Source organism: Sus scrofa, chromosome 14, assembly GCF_000003025.6.
Source record: "Sus scrofa isolate TJ Tabasco breed Duroc chromosome 14, Sscrofa11.1, whole genome shotgun sequence".
NCBI classification, from domain to species: domain Eukaryota; kingdom Metazoa; phylum Chordata; class Mammalia; order Artiodactyla; family Suidae; genus Sus; species Sus scrofa.
Window position 1 is genome coordinate 26098346 of NC_010456.5, and position 18103 is coordinate 26116448.

General features: G+C 46.8%; 1 protein-coding gene across 2 annotated transcripts in view; it reads right to left on the reverse strand.

Annotated features, from left to right (window-relative positions):
* The window catches only part of GLT1D1 (glycosyltransferase 1 domain containing 1), a 110800-nt gene extending 99712 nt beyond the window's left edge, over positions 1 to 11088 (reverse strand). The window contains exon 1 of one of the 2 annotated variants that reach the window (XM_021072863.1): positions 10505 to 11072. In XM_021072863.1, the coding sequence (XP_020928522.1) occupies positions 10505 to 10572 (68 nt within the window). In that variant the 5' untranslated portion in view covers positions 10573 to 11072. Of the gene's footprint in view, positions 1 to 10504 lie in introns of both variants that reach the window. The other variant, XM_021072862.1, reaches the window with a different exon arrangement.

An 18103-nucleotide genomic window follows, 5' to 3' on the forward strand; every position in this document is an offset into this window, starting at 1 on the left:
TGGAATATATTGTCCAACTATAAAAAAATTAAGTACTGACACATTATGCAAAGTCCTCAAAAAGGAGCACATAGTATATGATTCCATTTCTGTGAAATGTTCAGAACAGGCATATCCATGGGAACAGAAAGTAGATTAGTGGTTGTCCAGAACTGGGGAAAGGGGAAGGTGGGGGTGAAGCTAATGGGTGTGGGGTGTCTTTTGAGACAGCTGAAAGTGTTCTGAAATGTGACAGTGGTGATGGTTGTATGACTTTATGAATATACTAAAAACCACTGAATTGGATGCTTTCAAAGGGGGAATTTTATGATATGTGAATGATATCTCAATAAAAAAAAATTGAATGAGCAAGAAAAAGCTATTTCTCAGTGGAGCCTCCCAGACCCCAAGAACTTGGTCTGTCCCTTGACCTACCCCCCTGTACTTCTTCCTAGTGCTGATCATATTTGTAATTAAATAATCCATGTAGGGAGTTCCCCGGTGGTCTAGTGGTTAGGCCTTGGCACTTTCACTTCTGTGGCCTGGGTCCAATCCCTGCTCTGGGAACTGAGCTCCCACATCAAGTCACTGCAGGTTGTAGCCAAAAATTAAAAATAAGTAAATTTCATTTAAAAAGACCTGTGCAGGAGTTCCCGTCGTGGCGCAGTGGTTAACGAATCCGACTAGGAACCATGAGGTTGCAGGTTCGATCCCTGCCCTTGCTCAGTGGGTTAAGGGTCTGGCATTGCCATGAGCTGTGGTGTAGGTCGCAGACGCGGTTCGGATCCTGTGTTGCTGTGGCTCTGGTGTAGGCCGGCGGCTACAGCTCCAATTTGACCCCTAGCCTGGGAATCTCCATATGCCGCGGGAGCGGCTCAAGAAAAGGCAAAAAGACAAAAAAAAAAAAAAAAGAAAGAAAGAAAAGAAAAAAGAAAAGAAAAAGACCTGTGCAATTTTATGTTTGTGCTGGAAGGTTGGAACCTGCTTTTGGATGACAGGGCTTAGCATTGACTGATGTGCTAGAAATCTGGAGGCTGAATGACTGCGGGCCTCTGCAAGGTTCACCAGTCCCTTGCCAGCTCCCCTTACAGTGCCCTCCCAGAGCTGTGCCCACTGGAGATACTGGATAATAAATATTTGCTGAATGACAACAGTAACTGACAATTATTCTTTGGGGGAGGGGGAAGGAAATGGCCTCTTCCCACTGACCTAATGTATCTGTGCAGTTTCCTCAGCATCTTCTTTTTTTTTTTTTTTTTTTGTCTTTTTGCTATTTATTGGGCCGCTCCCACGGCATATGGAGGTTCCCAGGCTAGGGGTCGAATTGGAGCTGTAGCTGCCAGCCTACGCCAGAGCCCAGCAACTCGGGATCCGAGCCACGTCTGCAACCTACACCACAGCTCACGGCAATGCTGGATCCTTAACCCACTGAGCAAGGGCAGGGACCAAACCCACAACCTCATGGTTCCTAGTCGGATTCGTTAACCACTGCGCCACAACGGGAACTCCTCCTCAACATCTTCTAAAGAAAAACTAGAGGAGTTCCCTGGTGGCCCAGGGGTTAAGGATCCTGTGTTGTCACTGCTGTGGCTCAGGTTGCTGCTGTAGCTCAGGTTCAATCCCTGGCCTGAGAACTTACATATGCCTCAGGGACCCAACCCCCCCGCCAAAAAAGTTTTTTCCTGGTTACTCCAGAACAAGTCATGGGATTAGCTCTGATTTTTAAAAAAAGAGAGAGGGTTCCTATTGTGGCTCAGAGGAATCGTATCCGACTAGTATCCATGAGGACACAGGTTCGATCCCTGGCCTTGCTCAGTGGGCTGTGATGTAGGTTGCAAGACGCAGCTGGGATCCTGAGTTGCTGTGGCTGTGGTGTAGGCCGGTGGGTGTAACTCTGATTGCACCCCAGCCTGGGAACCTCCATATGCTGTGGGTGTGGCCCTAAAAAGCAAAAAATTAAAATAGCTTTTAAAAATTTTTAAAAATAAAAGAGAGAGAAAAACGAGATGACTTGAAAAGGCTGAGGCTTTTCTCCTTCCTAAATGCGTGGTGCTCACAACTGAATTCAGACTTACACCAGCAGACAGTTGCTGGGCACTAGAGTCAGAGTTACAGTGGGTGCAATGATGTTTGCCTTTCTTCATTTTTTTCCCTTCCAGTGAGCTTCCACCAGGCCTCCTTATCTAAAATGCTTCCCATTCAAATAAAAACTCTTGCACATGGTGTTCTGGATGGAGGGAGAGGAGAACATGCAATCACACCTCACATCCATTGGACAAAGTCCCCACTCTCAAAACGGGGACATCTGCATCCACTCCAGTGCCAGGATGCTCGTGCCAGGACGGTGCTGACCCTCAGATCTCCCTACTCGGGACCCAGGAAACCTACATCCTTACTTCTTCTTTCCCGTCCCTCTTCCTGCCTTTCCCTGAATCCTTAGCAGAGCTGCACTTAAGACTCAACCTAGCAAGTGTCTGATCATCCACAGCTGGGGTCAGAAAACCTTCCCTGGAAATGGCCAGAGAGTAAACACCTTTGGGTTTGCAGGTGGATGATTTCTGGCCAACTGCTCAGCTCTGCTATTTATTTTAGCCTAATAGGAGGTGCCCTTTGAAACTCTGATCTTGCAGTTACTTCATCACCAAAGCTCCAGGGTGAAATTTGTTTTTTAATCCAGCATTTGCGATTTTTTTTTTTTTTTTTTTTTTTGCTTTTTAGGGCTGAAGCTGTGGCATATGGAGGTTCTCAGGCTAGGGGTCGAATCAGAGCTGTAGCTGCTGGCCAATGCCACAGCCACAGCAAGGTGGGATCCAAGCAGCATCCGACCTACACCACAGCTCATGGTAACACCAGATCCTTTAACCTACTGAGTGAGGCCAAGGGTCAAACCTGCATCCTCATGGATACTAGTCAGGTTCATTACTGCTGAGCCATGACAGGAACTCCTACTTGTGCAATTTAAATGTCGACCTTTGGAGTTGCCTGGTGACCTAGCCGTTCAGGATTCAGTGTTATCACTGCTATGGCTCAAGTTTGATCCTTGGCCCAGGGACTCCTGCCTGCCTCAAGCGCAGCTAAAAAGGAGATAAATAAATAAAGTTCTACCTTTAACTGTGAGAACCAAGTTGAAGCCGTTCGCCCCATTCAGAGGATCCTCAGGATTTCTGGGTCTTTCAGGGGTTAGAGGTGTGTGGGGAACCATGGTGCCCTGGCTGGACCAAACTCTGGCTTCTAGCTGAGCCAAGTGACACAGTGGGGACAGAGAGCACATGGAGACGAAGACGGCAGGGCTGCTGTGAAGAGCAGGCTCCCTAATTCAGGTCCACATGAGGGCCCAGGTAACCATGCCAGCCAACCACACACTCTAAACATGGCTCCTTCTTTCCCAAATGCTGTGCCATAGCATGTGTGAACAAAACCTTTGATGTAAGTCTCTGAATTTTGGAGTACTTAGGAGAAAACCCCAGAGAGTAGGCCCTGATTAGAATATTTAAAATTCTAGTGAACAGCTCCTGGGTTAGAAGGTAAGGTTACCTTGGAGTTCCTGTCCTGGCTCAGTGGTAACGAATCTGACTAGCATCTGTGAGGATGCAGGTTCGATCCCTGGCCTTGCTCAGTGGGTTAAAGATCTGGCGTTGCTATGAGCTGTGGTGTAGGTTGCAGACGCGGCTCGGATCCCGAGTTGCTGTGGCTGTGGTGGAGGCTGGTGGCTACAGCTCTGACCAGACCCATAGCCTGTGCCGAGGGTGCAGCCCTAAAAAAAAAAAAAAGGTAAGATTACCTTACTCAGGGCACACTGATTATACGAAAGGAGATAAGGGGCCACACAGACATCAAAGCAGTCACCCTCTAGTTATCCAGCCCCAGACAAATTTCCCCCTAAAATGCCTTCTCCATTACCTACACCTTCTAAAAAAAAAAATATATATATATATATATATATATATATATTCTTTTTCAGGGCAGCACCTGGGTCATATGGAAGTTCCCAGGCTAGGTAGGGGTTAAATCAGAGCTACAGCTGCAGGTCTACACCACAGCCACAACAATGTGGGAGCCAAGCCGAACCTGCAACCTACACCCCAGCTTGCGGCAGCGCCAGATCCTTAACCCACTGAGTGAGGCCAGGGATCGAACCCGCAACCTCATGGATACTAGTTCAGGTTTGTAACCCACCGAGGCACAACGGGAAATCTTTAAAAAACTTCTACACCAGCAGGGGCCTAAAGTTACTACAAAGACCCCGATGTTCCCCAGTTGGTATTCTCTCAATATTTTTCCCCCTATTGTGAAGGAAGTGACGGGGGTCTTTCCCTCCCTCACTTCTAATGAAGTTAATTCCTAGGTAGGGACCCACAAAATAAAGGCCAGCCTATGGCCCGGCTGACATCACAAATCTCAACCTAAGTCAGTCTCTGTGATAGGGACGGGCCTCCCTGTCAAGGAAACTGAACACACACGGGTAACAGACCCCAGCTCCGCGTGCGCTAGGGTGCTGACCCAGGAAAACAGGACCTGCTACTTATAACGAAATCCCCATGGCCTAGCCAGCCCTGTTTCCAAGCTGCTGCTTCCAAGACTCTGTACAACTCAGTCTCACCCAAAATCCCTCAGAAGTGCGCTAGGCTTGTAACCGAGCAGGACCCTGGGAGGCCTTCCCAGGGTGCCCCCCGCCACGTCTTCCCCCTGCCTTTTTATCTATAGGAAAACCTTAGTCAAAGAAACGATGTAATCAGAAGTGAAAAAAAAAATACAGAGAAAAAAGAAAATAGTAATAATAATTTAGCCATTCAACAAAGTCAAGGATCCTCAGTTAGTTCTTCAAAGACTAGAGATACTATGCTGAGCCATGTCCTTGGAGCTGTTTGGCAGGTGCAGAAGCCCCACCGGGTGGAAGAAGTCAACTGGACACTGCCCACAATCACGTAGATCACAGACCAATTGGAAGCAGAAGGCTGATGACGCTGACTCCCAATGACCTCACCACCCACCAATCAGGAGAAAGTCCACGAGCTGAGCACGCCCTGCTCCTCAAAGACTATAAGACTCCTCACTACCCCCTCCAAGGTGGGCACAGCCCATGAGGCACAAGCCGGCTGTGTCCCCTCTTTGCCTGGCCGTTCAAGCTAGTTCTTCTGTTTCCGCCAACTCTGTCTCGGGGTTACTATTTGGCATTCGTGCACAGCTCAGATTTCAACAGGGTGGTTGGGAGGCCCTGTTCCCCCCAGTCCATAGACTGTTTTCCTTTGAACAAAGGATGTTGAAGTTGTTGTTACTGTTGTTTTCCCTTCAATAAAGGACAACAGACACTACTAAATAGTATTTACTTTTTTTTTTTTTTTAATGTCCTCACTTGCAGCATGTGTTAGTTCCCAGGCCAGAGATTATGAATCCAAACTGCATTTTCAACCTACATCACAGTTGTGGCAATGCTGAATCCTTTAACCCACTCTGCCAGGCCAGGGATTGAACCCTCACCTCTGCAGTGGCAGTCAGGTTCTTAACCCACTGTGCCACAGCAGAAACTCCAAAATTTTACTTTTCAAATATGTCAATTCCAAATACCATCTCCTCTGCCACCCTCCTAATCCATCCTTCATGCTGCAGCCCAAACCATCTTTGATCACCTATAAATGTGATAGGGTTGCATGGTTTACTTCTGTTCCTGGCACCAGACTGCAGGTCCTGGAGTTTCCTGGTGGCCTCGAGGTTAAAGGATCTGGCATGGTCACTGCTGTGACTTGCTCCTGCGGCATGGGTTCGATCTCTGGCCCAGAAACTTCCACATGCCAAAAACAAAAATTGGCAACAAAAAAAAACAAAAAAATCCCTGCAGGTCCTGTGTCACTTGGGTCCTGTCTAATCTCCAGCCACATCGGCTAACTCCACCAAGGGTAGGGTTTGTAAGCTTCAGTACTACTGACAGTATTTTCTTGTTTAAGGCCATACCTGTGGGCATATGAAAGTTCCCAGGCCAGGGATCGAATCAGAGCTGCAGCTTCTGGCCTAGTCCAGAGCCACAGCAATGGCAGATCCAAGCTGCATCTGCAACCTTGCAGCAACACTGGATCTTGAATGCACTGAGCGAGGCCAGGGATCGAACTCAAATCCTCATGCATACCATGTCGTGTTCTTAACCTGCTGAGCCACAGCGGGAACTCCAGCACTACTGACATTTTGAGTTTCTTTCATCTTTATTGTGGGGCTGCCCTCTGCACTAAAAGGTATTTAACAACATCCCTGGCGAATATTCTACACTAAGTCCACACAACTCAGTTTCAGGAGGGATAAGCTCTTGTCTGTATCCTACTTGCTGCCCCTCTGCCCATGTCACCCACCTTCACATTGACCTTTCCCCACCTCGCCAACTGCTACAGTTCATATTCTCATGAACAGTCACATACTAAGCACTAAGACCTGTTTCGAAACCTTGACAAGGTACCAATTCATGTTTGATTCTCATAACAAGCCAATGAGGCCAGTCTGAGCTGCGATTATGTAGCATAAATCTTAAGGATTTTAAGCCAGTGAAGGCAGGAAGTCTGTTTCAGAACTTGCGTTTTTCTTTCTTTCTTTCTTTCTTTTTTTTTTTTTTTTTTGTCCTTTTTGTCTTTTTGCCATTTCTTAGGCTGCTCACGCGGCATATGGAGGTTCCCAGGCTAGGGGTCTAATCGGAGCCGTAGCTGCGGGCCTATGCCACAGGCGCAGCAACGCAGGATCCGAGCCGCATCTGCAACCTACACCACAGCTCAAGGCAACGCCGGATCCTTAACCCACTGAGCAAGGGCAGGGATCAAACCCGCAACCTCAAGGTTCCTAGTCGGATTTGTTAACCACTGCGCCACGACAGGAACTCCTGGAACTTGCGTTTTTCTATCAGCTTATGATACCCGAAAGGTTCTCCCATCTCTAGCCTGGGATGGCTCCCTTGCCTATATGTTCCCAGAGCATTCTATAGGTTCCTAATAGATATGCCTATCCCACGTCAGCATTACTACTTACATAACAGATGTTAATTCACAACTACACGCTTGAGTGTGCAAGAATGGGCCCTTTTCTTCTTCTTTTTTAAGGCTGCGTCTGTGACACATGGAAGGTCAAATCAGAGCTGCAGTTTTGACCTATGCCATAGCCATGGCAACACCAGATCTGAACTGCATCGGTGAATACCGGATTTTTACAGAGACAATGTCACGTCCTTAACCCACTGAGCCACAATGGTAACTCCCCTTTCATCTTTTTGAACATCTAACTTAGCTAACTCAGATACCTTCCCCTACTAGAGTGATGGGAACCTCCATCCTATTCATTTTGGGAGGGGGTCTCCCCTCCCTGGCTTCCCACAATCACTTGGGGGTCATAGGAGACTTCTGCAGAGAAACTTTGAGGAGATGCTCTGGTTCTCACCGCTTCTTGGCAACTGGCTCCCAGGAAAGTCTGTCACCATAGAAACCTCCCTCCTCTCCCCTTCAGGACGCCCAGTATCATTTCCTCAAGGAACCTAGGCTTTCACAAGACAGATGATGTCTTCCAGCAACTTCCGCTTTTTCCTTTTTCTCCCCCTCTACCCTAGCAATCCTTCCTGAGAGAAAGGGCCACGAAAGGCTGGTTCTGAAGAGAGACCAAAGCACAAAGCACAATCTTGATTCTGTTTCAGGCACAGCCAGGGAAACAAAGAACAAAGTGACCAAATGGCCCTGCACCCCTGCTTAATGTCCCTGGAAGGGCCTGCCTGGTTCTGCTTGGGGCCCTTTGGTCGGCGCAGGCCTCTGGAAGACTTGGGCTCTGGTGTGCAGCTCAGGTGAGAAGCAGAATGTTAAATAATGGATGTTATCGCTAATTTCCTAAGCACAGACTAGTGGCACAGGCTCACTGGGCCTGGCCTCTCCCTCTCTGACCTCCTTTCTCCGCTGTATTCGGGAGAGCATGGCTTTCTTTCTGTTTCTCAAACCCCTCAAGCCTCCCTGCCCCAGGAGCTGTGTTCTTGCTGTTACTCCATCCTGGGACCTTCCAGATCCCTGGGTGCCTGCCTCCTTCTGTCACAGAGGCCTTTGCTTAAATGTCACCTCCCCAGAGAGCCCTCCTCTGAACCTGAGGCCAGAGGTAGATGGGCTCTAGGACAGACATTTGCAACTAGCCTCTTATTTACACCTCTTGAGGCAGGAGACAGGTATGACTATCCTCTTGTTTACACTTCCTGAGGAAGGAGATAGATGAGCTCAAGGGTAAACACTTACAACCAGCCACCTGTCTAAATTTCAAGATAGAAATAAAAGGCACAAGGCAGATAACTGGTCCTTGTCTTCTGTGACCTTGTTAAACAATGTGATGACAGGATCCAAAGAGGGTCTGAGCCCTGCTTGGACAGAAGAACAAAGAGGTCATGAACTCCCCATCCTCAGGGTCAGGGAGACCCCAACTACACACGTGCAGAGAAACCTCTCTGGGTCTACAAGGGGGAAGGGGGGGCCAGGCCATAATAAGCCCAGATAACCTTCCCACCATGCTGTGCTTTAGAATCCATCTTGGCCAAAAGATGTACACACAAATCCAGGAGGGCCCTGGGTCTGTGAAAGATAAAACAAGTTAATTGATCAAAGGAAGACAAAGACCCAGAAGAAATGCCCCATATAATTGGTTTAAGTCACCTTTATGGCGTGCTCCTCATTGAGGGGGATATCCGCACCCTCACTCCCCCTTTGGGTGTGTATTACTGCTTTACTTCTGCCTTAGATAAATAGACTAATACTGGATATTTCATGCTCTCCCACATGTTGCACTGTGTTTCTAACAATAAACTTTACACCTATTTTTACAGTCTTTGCCTCCTTGAAACATTCTTACCTTCAACAGGGGGCAAGAATCAGGGCAATTCTGCTTTCAGCCCCTAACTAGGGGCCAGGAGTCCTGGTTTTCATCCAGGCTACTCAGGTTCAACTCCTGAGCAGAGAATGAAGATCTTGCTTCAAGCCATCACCCACTGCTGTCTCTCTGAAATCAAACCCACAGCCCCAATCCCCTCCTTCATTTCTGGCTACCCCCCGACACACTCCCACCCCCTCGAAGTCTCTCTCACCCACTGAAATGCGCCTCATGAAGGCAGAGACCACAGAGTCCTTCCTGGCTGCATATGTCCAAATAAGTGGCGGCTGTGTTGCTAACTCAGATGTTAAGATAACCCCGTACAGTGACAATCCCCAAAGGAAAAACCTAATGGTAACTTCAGAAGACTGATGGAGCCTGAAGGTCACTCTTGATGATGATCTCTAGGACTAACATGTTGGAGGAGGGACATGAAAGGGCTAGTGTAGCCCCAACTACTCATTTCCATGATGAGGAGACAGACCCACAGAGGGGATGTCAATTGAGAAATTTCCTGAAACAAAGTTTGTTTAAAAAAAAAAAAAAAAAAAAGGTTCCAGGAAAACGTCATGCCCTCATCAGCTCCCTCCCTGCCCTGAGGGCTTACATTCCAAGGAGGAGAAGAGAAAACCTAGAGCAGTGAATCTAGAAAACAAGATAACTGTATAAGATAACTAGGCAGGGAGAGGGAGAAGGTTCTATGGACGGCAGGATCCAGGAATACTGGATCTGTGCTTTTGCTGCATCCTCGCCTGGATATTTTGGTGCACCCCCACCCCACCCCCAGACTCCTAATTTATCCCTCCCCCACCATGCCCCAGCTTCAAGGAACCTTCCCCCAAAACCAGGCACCCAAGATTCTTTGCAAATGTCATTCTAACAGGGAGGTCTGGGGGTATAAATTAGGAGTTTGGGATTAACATATACACATGACTATATATAAAATAGATGATCGACAAGGACCTACTGTAGAGCACAGGGAACTATACTCAATATTCTGAGGAACCTATAAGAGAAAATAATCTGAAAAAGGATAGGTACATTTATATGTATAACTGAATCACTTTGCTGTGCACCTGAAACTAACAACATTGTAAAGCAACTCTAACTCCAATATAAGATAAAAATTAATAATAATAACAGAGAGGCCTCCCTGGAGCATCCTGCTTAAAATAGCACATGCATACAAGCTGCCTCTTGCCAACATGGATATGTCTATAGGTATCACTGCATATATCCATGTGCTTTTATTCTCTCCCTCCTCCACTGAATGTCGAGTCCTGAGGCCCCGACTTGGTGTTTCGTCGCTGAGTCCCCAAACCTAGGGCGCTCAGGATCTCTTGAAAGCAGCAATGAAGACGGTCCAGCGGAGACGTGAGCGATGAGCGCGGAGCAGCCTCCGCCGCGCTGCCTCCCAGCGCCCCGGCTCCAGCTGCATCACCGGCCGAGTGGCCTCGGGGGGCGCGTCTGCACCCGAGCGCCAGGCGGGGCCCAGGCACCTGGGCCGGAGCTGGGCCCGCGCGCCCCTTGCCGACCGGCGCTTCCCAGGTTCCCCGCGCCGCCGGCCGGTCCGTTTGGGCGCGCGGTCCGGGGAGGCTGGGCCGCTCCCCTACACCTTACCCCGCGTCCCCGCCGGGTACCCCCGGGTCGCCGCGGCACCTACCGGATGCGCTGGGCCGTGACGGCGTTGCCAGTGTGCCGCCGCAGCACCGCCAAGAACAGGAGCCGCATGCCGCCGCCGCCGCCGCCGCCGCCCGGCCATTCACCGCCCTGCCGCGCCTGGGCCCGGGGCGGAGCGGGGACGCGGACTGGGGCGCAGGGGCGGCGGGCGTCCGGGCTCCCTGAGTGAGCCCGCCGCTCCCCAGGCCGCGCCCACGCTCGCCGGTTCCGGGGCCGGGGTCCTGGACGCGCGAGGAGGCGAGGGGGCGCGTGCCCGGGGATGTCTGAGGGAGGTGGTGGTGCAGGGCGCGGGGCCCCTCCATGGGGACCAGCTCCAGGGCTTCCTCGGGTCACCTCCCGTTGGGAACCAGAAGAGACCCTGGATGGACTCCCATGAGGTCCCAGGGTGGCCGTGCGTCTGCTCCCATAGGATCCTGGGGTGGCCACAGGTCTGCTCCCAGGGGGACCAGCAGCAGAGGTGGTTTCGGGTCCCTTCCCTCTGATATGAGAGGAGGGTGGCCACAATCCCCTCCCACAGGGACCAGGGTTGGCCACAGGTCCCCCCACCGCAACACACACACACACACACACACTCACACATGCGCGCGCGCAATGCATTGCTCACATGGGGACCAGGTTGCCACTGCTCCCCTTCCATGGGGGCAGCACCAGGGGTCACTGACGAGTCCTTCCCACCAGAGGAGGCCAGGTGGACACCCAAAGGGACCAGGAGGACCACTGCCCACTCCCATGGGTACCACCACAAGGGATTTCTGACATCTCCTAAAAACGAGAGATCTGGCCATATTAGGCCATCATTCCCAAAGCTGACCTGGCTAAGAAGCAGCTGCCACCTTTAGAGTTGAAAGATAAACTGTGGCATATTGAAAAGTTAATTTGAAAAAAAAAAAATCATTCCAGTTTGGCAGCACCAAACCGGAAGTGGCTAGGAGCACCCCACAGAGGGGAGCTGAAGAGAGACTTTTTTATAGAAAAGGTAGAAGAAAAGTAAGGAAATAATTGATTGGCTATAGCTTAAAGCCTAGTTGGTTCTTTGTGATTGGTTGTCCTTAGGTTTCCATTCCGTAACCTTGAGGCATTTACAGCTTTGGTTTTTGGTTTGCTTAGGACACACCATGGCATTTAAAGTCAAGTGGCCTCCTTGTCTAACAGATGGAACCTGAGCTCTCCAGTGGGCATAGGCACAATTCAATTCCTATATGAGTTCAACCTGTATTCCTGTTTTTAGAAGAAGTTGAAGCTTATATCTTGGCTCCATAGTCACCAGGGACTGGGAATTCTCTCTTTCTACACCACCATCATAGTGTTTGGCCTTCGTTCTTTTTTTTTTTTTTTTTTTTGTCTTTTTGCCTTTTCTAGGGCCACTCCCTCGGCATGGAGGTTCCCAGGCTAGGGGTCAAATCAGACCTATAGGCGCCAGCCTACACCAGAGCCACAGCAACACAGGATCCAAGCCGAATCTGTGACCTATACCACAGCTCATGGCAAAGCCAAATCCTTAACCCACTGAGCAAGGCCAGGGATCGAACCTGCAACCTCATGGTTCCTAGTCGGATTCATTAACCACTGAGCCACAGCAGAAACTCCTGGCCTTCATTCTTAATGATGGCCTCTTGGTGCAATGTGACAGCTGCAGCTCCAGCTATTATATTCCAGTCCAGCAGGAAGGCTCCGCCCCCTCCTCACCTCATGACTCATCTGGGACTGTTCTCCACCTCCCCTCCCTCCATGCTCTCTGACCCATCTGGACCGATCCCAGCCTATTTTAGGATTAGGGAGTGGTCAGCCCCTCCCATCACCCAGGTCCAGAGTTCACCCAAGTCTCTAACCTCTGCTTGCCCTGGACAATGTCCTGCACAGGGTAGGGACTCAATAGATGTTTGCTGAATTAAATGAAATCATTGAATCTGCTCTGTTGTGTAGGCTTATTCCCATGAGAATGCATTCCTGCGTTTTTAATGAAAGTCAGTGCTGCTGTGATAGAATTTGCTAGGCTGAAACTCACTTTTATTTGATTTTTCTGGAATACACCTGTTCCATGAGGTAAGTGATTCTGACATATCTTTGGGGGCCCATTACTTTACCCTTTCATGGCTTCCGTTTACCCATTTGTAAAATGAGGAGAACTATAAACAGTATCATAGTTAATTAGTTCATTTGGCTGAGGTCTTTTATGATTCTCCCAAGTAGGTAATATAAAAGGGTACAAAGACAAATGTGTTATGATTGAATAATGTAGAAATAATTACTGAGTGGGGTGGCAGAACAGAAAAGTTTGCATGCATCACTTAGGAGATTTCTCCAGATGCTTCTCACATAAAGCTTTTAAAACATATGTAAAGCAAAAATTTCTTTTTTCTTTGATCATAGTGTTTGCTCAGAATATTTCTCTAGTTCCTGGCACCAGGGAAAATGAAACTTTATTATATACCCTGTACAAATGTGAGAGTGGATGTTCCCACTGTGGAACAATGGGAATTGGCAGCATCTTGGGAGCACGGGGACACAGGTTCAATCCCCACCGGGCACAGCAGGTTAAGGTTGCCACCAGAGGCAATTGCAGTTTGGATCTCATCCTTGGCCCGGGAGTTCCATATGCCACAGGGTGGCCAAAAAAGGAACGACAAAGAAGGTGAGAATGTTTTCAAGGGTGGGCACCTTGGGTGTGTCAACTTTAGAAACGGCTCTGTGGAGTTCCCTGGTAGCTCAGGGGGTGAGAATCCAATGTTGTCACTACTGTGGCTAGGGTCACTGCCGTGGCATGGGTTTGATCCGTGGGCTGGGAACTTCTGCATGCTGTGGGCACAGCCAAAAAGAAAAGAAAAGAAAAGCCTCTGTGATAAACCCCAGCATTTCATATCTTTTTGTCTTTTTTTTTTTTTTCTCTTCATGACATTAACATAAAGTGAACCACTCTCCTTTGTTTCCATCAGTTTTCTGTCTTTGGACCATCCATCCTCCTCATAGTACTGAGAACTACAAATGTTCTGTGTGTGAAACAGCGAGAGATGTTCATTAAAAAAAGATACATGCAGAATTGTGATTTAAGTGCACTGGTTATGTTTCCTTTTCCTGGCTTTCATTGAAAGCACTTGAAAGTGACCAAATGCAAAAAACAAACAAACCAAAAAACAACAACAACAACAACAAAAAACAGCTGTTGGTGAAAATTAACTAGTTCCTTGTACTGCTGTTTAGTGAACAAAGGAAGTCAACCAGGACTAAGTGATTTTTCCCTTTGAACTTATACAAAGCAGCTGGCCTTTGATTTCCACCGCTGGCCTGATGGATGGGCAGACTCATTTAATCTTTCAGCACACATGTGCTCACCCCAAAGATTCATTGCTGAAAGAGACACAGTCTGACAGAATTTGGTACTGTTATAAGGCAAAGGCTTCCTAATTTTTTTTCTTTTTTCCAGTGCCTGCCACATGTGGAAGTTCCTGGTGTAGGGATTGAATTCTCCCCAGAGCAGCGACCCAGGCTGCTGCAGCAACACCAGCAAATCCTTAACCTGCATGCCACAGGACAACTCCAAGACTTCCTATTTCTAATTAGGCAAGAGACACAAGTCCAATTCTGTGCTCACCAGAGGTTTACTAAAGGGAAGGTTTTTTGTTTGTTTGTTTTTTAATGTTATGACATATGGAAGTTCTCCGGCTAGGCACTGAATCCAACCAAGCCACAGCTGTGACCTGCGCCACAGCTGCAGCTCTTAACCCACTTCACCAGGCCAGGGATAGAACTCACACCTCCAGCAGTGACCTGAGCTGCTGGAGTCGGATTCTTAAACTACTGCCCCACAGCAGGAATTCCTAAAGCAAAGTTATTTTAACTGCTTTCAGTAACAACCTGTTGTTTGCAGAGGCGCATAATTATTCTTTTAGTTTTTCAATTTATTTTTATTACCTAACCAAGTTTTGTTATATAATCATACAGATTATTAAAACAGAATTTAAAAATCACACAGCATCCTGCTACCTTGAGATAAGCACCGTTAATACTTTGGGAGTTCCCTGGTGGCTCAGTAGGTTAAGGATCTGCCCTAGTCCTCAATCTCATCCTAATCCTAGGAAGTAGGTACTACTGTTCTCACTATTTTGCAGAGGAGGAAACTGAGACACAGAAGTTATAACACCTCCCAAAGTAACACAGGCAGTGCAGATTCTTTACTATGATTCCTTGGCTCTGCTTTGAACTCAGTACTTCATTGTTGATTTTTATTCTGCTTTAGATTTGTGATAGTAGCAAAAAAAATAGGAACCTCTCTCTCTCTCTCTCCCTCTCTCTCTCTCTATATATATATATATATATATATTATATATATATATATTTTTTTTTTTTTGGTAATTGCTCTTTTTTCAATTGTGATAGGCAAAATTCTAACTTGGCTCCCAAGATTTCCTACCTCCTGTTTTACACCTTCTCCCAGTTCAATCAAACATCCATCCGGGTGATGCTGTGAAGAGAGTTTGCCAATGTGATTAAATTCCCAAATCGGTCACCTTTAAGAACCGGCGGTCCTGCAGAGGGAATCAAACCCAATAACTGTCTCCTTAAAGGGACTGATCATTTCCTGATACTGGAGAGATGCAAAGTATGAGAGAAGGTCTTATGTCAGGGAGATCTTCTCTTGCTGGTTTGGGGGATAAGGGTGGTACATGGCAAGGAGGGCTGGCGGATACTAGGGGCTGAGAGCCGTCCCCAGCTGCCAAACAGCAGGAAATGGGCACTCCCATATACCCCCACTCCCCCCGCCAAAAAACAGACATGGCCACAAGTATTGAGGCTGGTAAGAGAGCTTGAAATCTCAGTCCCGCCCACACCTTGACGTAAGCATCCTTAGACCCTAAGCAGAGAACCCAGTTAGCCCCGCCCAGACTCCCCAATGCAGAGCTGCTCATGAAGGATGTAATATGCCATACGTGGGTGATGTTTGAGCCACTATAGTGGTGGTCATTCGTTACAGGACCCAGAAGACTAATACGGTAACATCAGCAATACTTCTCAGAATCTATTTCTACGGTATCATGTGAATAAAGACATAATATTTCAGTGTATGCAAACACTGTAAATTAATTTAATCAGTGCCTTCTTAGTGTACATCTTTGCTGTTTCTAATCTTTTTGCTATTTTAAGCAACATGGCAATGAACATTTTATAGCTAAGCCTCTGCACACATTATTAAGTTTCTAAAAGTGGAATTGAACAAAGTGTAAGCAAATGTGGTTTTGATGCAAATGACTACTTGTCTTCCAGAAAAGTTGTGCAATTTACTTTGCCTTGGTCATTGGCAAACGCAGTCATCTCCCAAACCACTGCCAACATTGGGTATTTTTCCTTTAAGTGACAAAACGTCCTCTTTTTGCATTTTTACATTATTGGTGAAATGTGATTTTTTTTTTTCATGAAGGGCATTTGTGTTTTTTCTTTTCTCTCTGTGCATGCATGTGTATGTAGTGCTTGTATTAACTGGGACTTTTTCAATCGCAAATGACAGTCACACTTGTTTACAGTGAGAATTTTGGGGCACACAACTGAAATGTCTAGGAAAAGAAAAAAATGCAACTTTAAGGGTCAGAACCAGGACTTAGAAAATGTCATTTTGAAACAAGGTCTTTCTTCATTTCAACCTTCTTCTGTGTTGCTTAATTCTTGGGTTTCACAAGATGGTCCCCAGTAACTCCAGGCTTATATCTAATTCCAAATCCAGCAAAAAGAGAAATGTGTTTGGAGTGCCCTGGTGGTGCAGTGGGTTAAGGATCCTATGTTGTCACCGCTGTGGCACAGGTTCATTTCCCAGCTCAGGAACATCCACATGCCTTCCGCAGAGCCAAAAAAAAATATATCATGGTTAAACTAGTCATGGTTAAAACTAACTTGGGTCTCACGTTCATCTTCAAGCCAATCATTGTAGTGCAATAAATGGACTACAACTGATTGGATAGGCTTAGGTCACATGATCTCTCCTAGCCTAAGGGACCAACCTGTCCTACCTCAGAGGGAGCATTGATTACAAGTGCTGTCACAAGAGGAATAGATGCTGAGATGGCCCAAAGGGCTGCCTGGACATACACTTTGCCCATTATATATAATTTTTTTAACCTTTTTTTTTGCCCATTATATTTATTGGATGCTTACCCAACAAATTTCACAAGATTCTGAGGAACTCTACAAAACAAGGGCAATAACCTTGTTATATGTATTTCAACTATTTTTTCCAGTTTGTTTGCTGTTAACTGCAATTATTCTTTTTTTTTTCTACCAATAAATTTTAGGTCTTCACGGAGTCAAATCAATTAACTTTTCCTTTATGGCTTGAGTGTTGGGCTTAGAAAAGCACTCCCCTCCCTAAGATTTTTATATTTGCCCATTTTTTTCCCTGAACGCTTTTATCTTTTCAATTTGTCCATGATGTTATTTTGGAATTTGTGTTGATACAATATATGAAGACTGTTTTCCCCACGTGTAGTCACTTATTTCAACAGAATTTACTGAATAATCCATTCTCTTCCTCAAAGCTTGGACATGCCTTTATTATCATATGCTGAATTATTTTATGTATGTGCTTCAATTTTTGTCCTTTGGATTCATCTCCATTGATCTTTCTTGGAAGATCTAATTTAAAAAATAAATTTGCTTGTAACTACCAATTATCTATTTTATGACTGCAATTTAAATTAAGCTATTTCTAAAGAATTTTCAAAAGTGGTCCTTAAAAGAGAATGATTAGGTGTGGTCCCAACTTTATTCACATCTTGTCCTTCAAATAGGAGGAAACAGAAGTCCATTTTCTTTCATTCACTCTCTAATTCCCTCTTCTGTCTCCCCCTTCTCTCAGTGAATACATGACTTTTGCAGATGCCTTGTGGGTTGTTAAAACCCCAACAGGGAAAAAACGCAAGAAGTAGAGGTTGCTATTCCAAATATCAAATAAAGTGGGTGCTTCCAAAAAAGTCAAAGCAAAAACCATCCTTCTGGCCACACACTCTCACATCCTTCATAAAACACCAGTCATTCGGAGAGCTGATTTAATCCACACAAAGCAGGCTGGTACAGCTTTGGTTTGGACTCAAGAAAATAAGACTTTATTCCATTGCATTCACTGCCTCTGTTTTTAGTCCATTTTCTACTTCTACCTAGATTATTTGCAGCCAGATAGAACTGTTGCAACCAGGGTGCCCTGTAATAAATTGAATTTCTGACAACTCCCTGTACCTGAGGATCGATGACACGGCCTGTGATTCTAATAAGGCTAATAATGACTCATGCCATGGCCTGATGCACAAAGATGAGCTGGGCCTAAGAGTCCCTCTGTAGGGAACTGGGAAACCAGAAAAGCAGAAGCACTGGCTGTGAGTGCTGACACTGAGCCATCATGACGTATGTGGAAGGTATTCAGTTTGTTGACTGAATGAGTGATGGGGGGGCGTTCGGGGAGGTGCAAAAAAGTCCATGATGACTGCTTGCAAACCAGTGTTTTGAGGAAGCTGAAACTGTCTGGTTGCAAGGGGTGAGCAATGCAGATGTGAAACAAGAAGAAATGTCCTAAAAATATCAGGGAAATTAGGCAGCCCCTGAC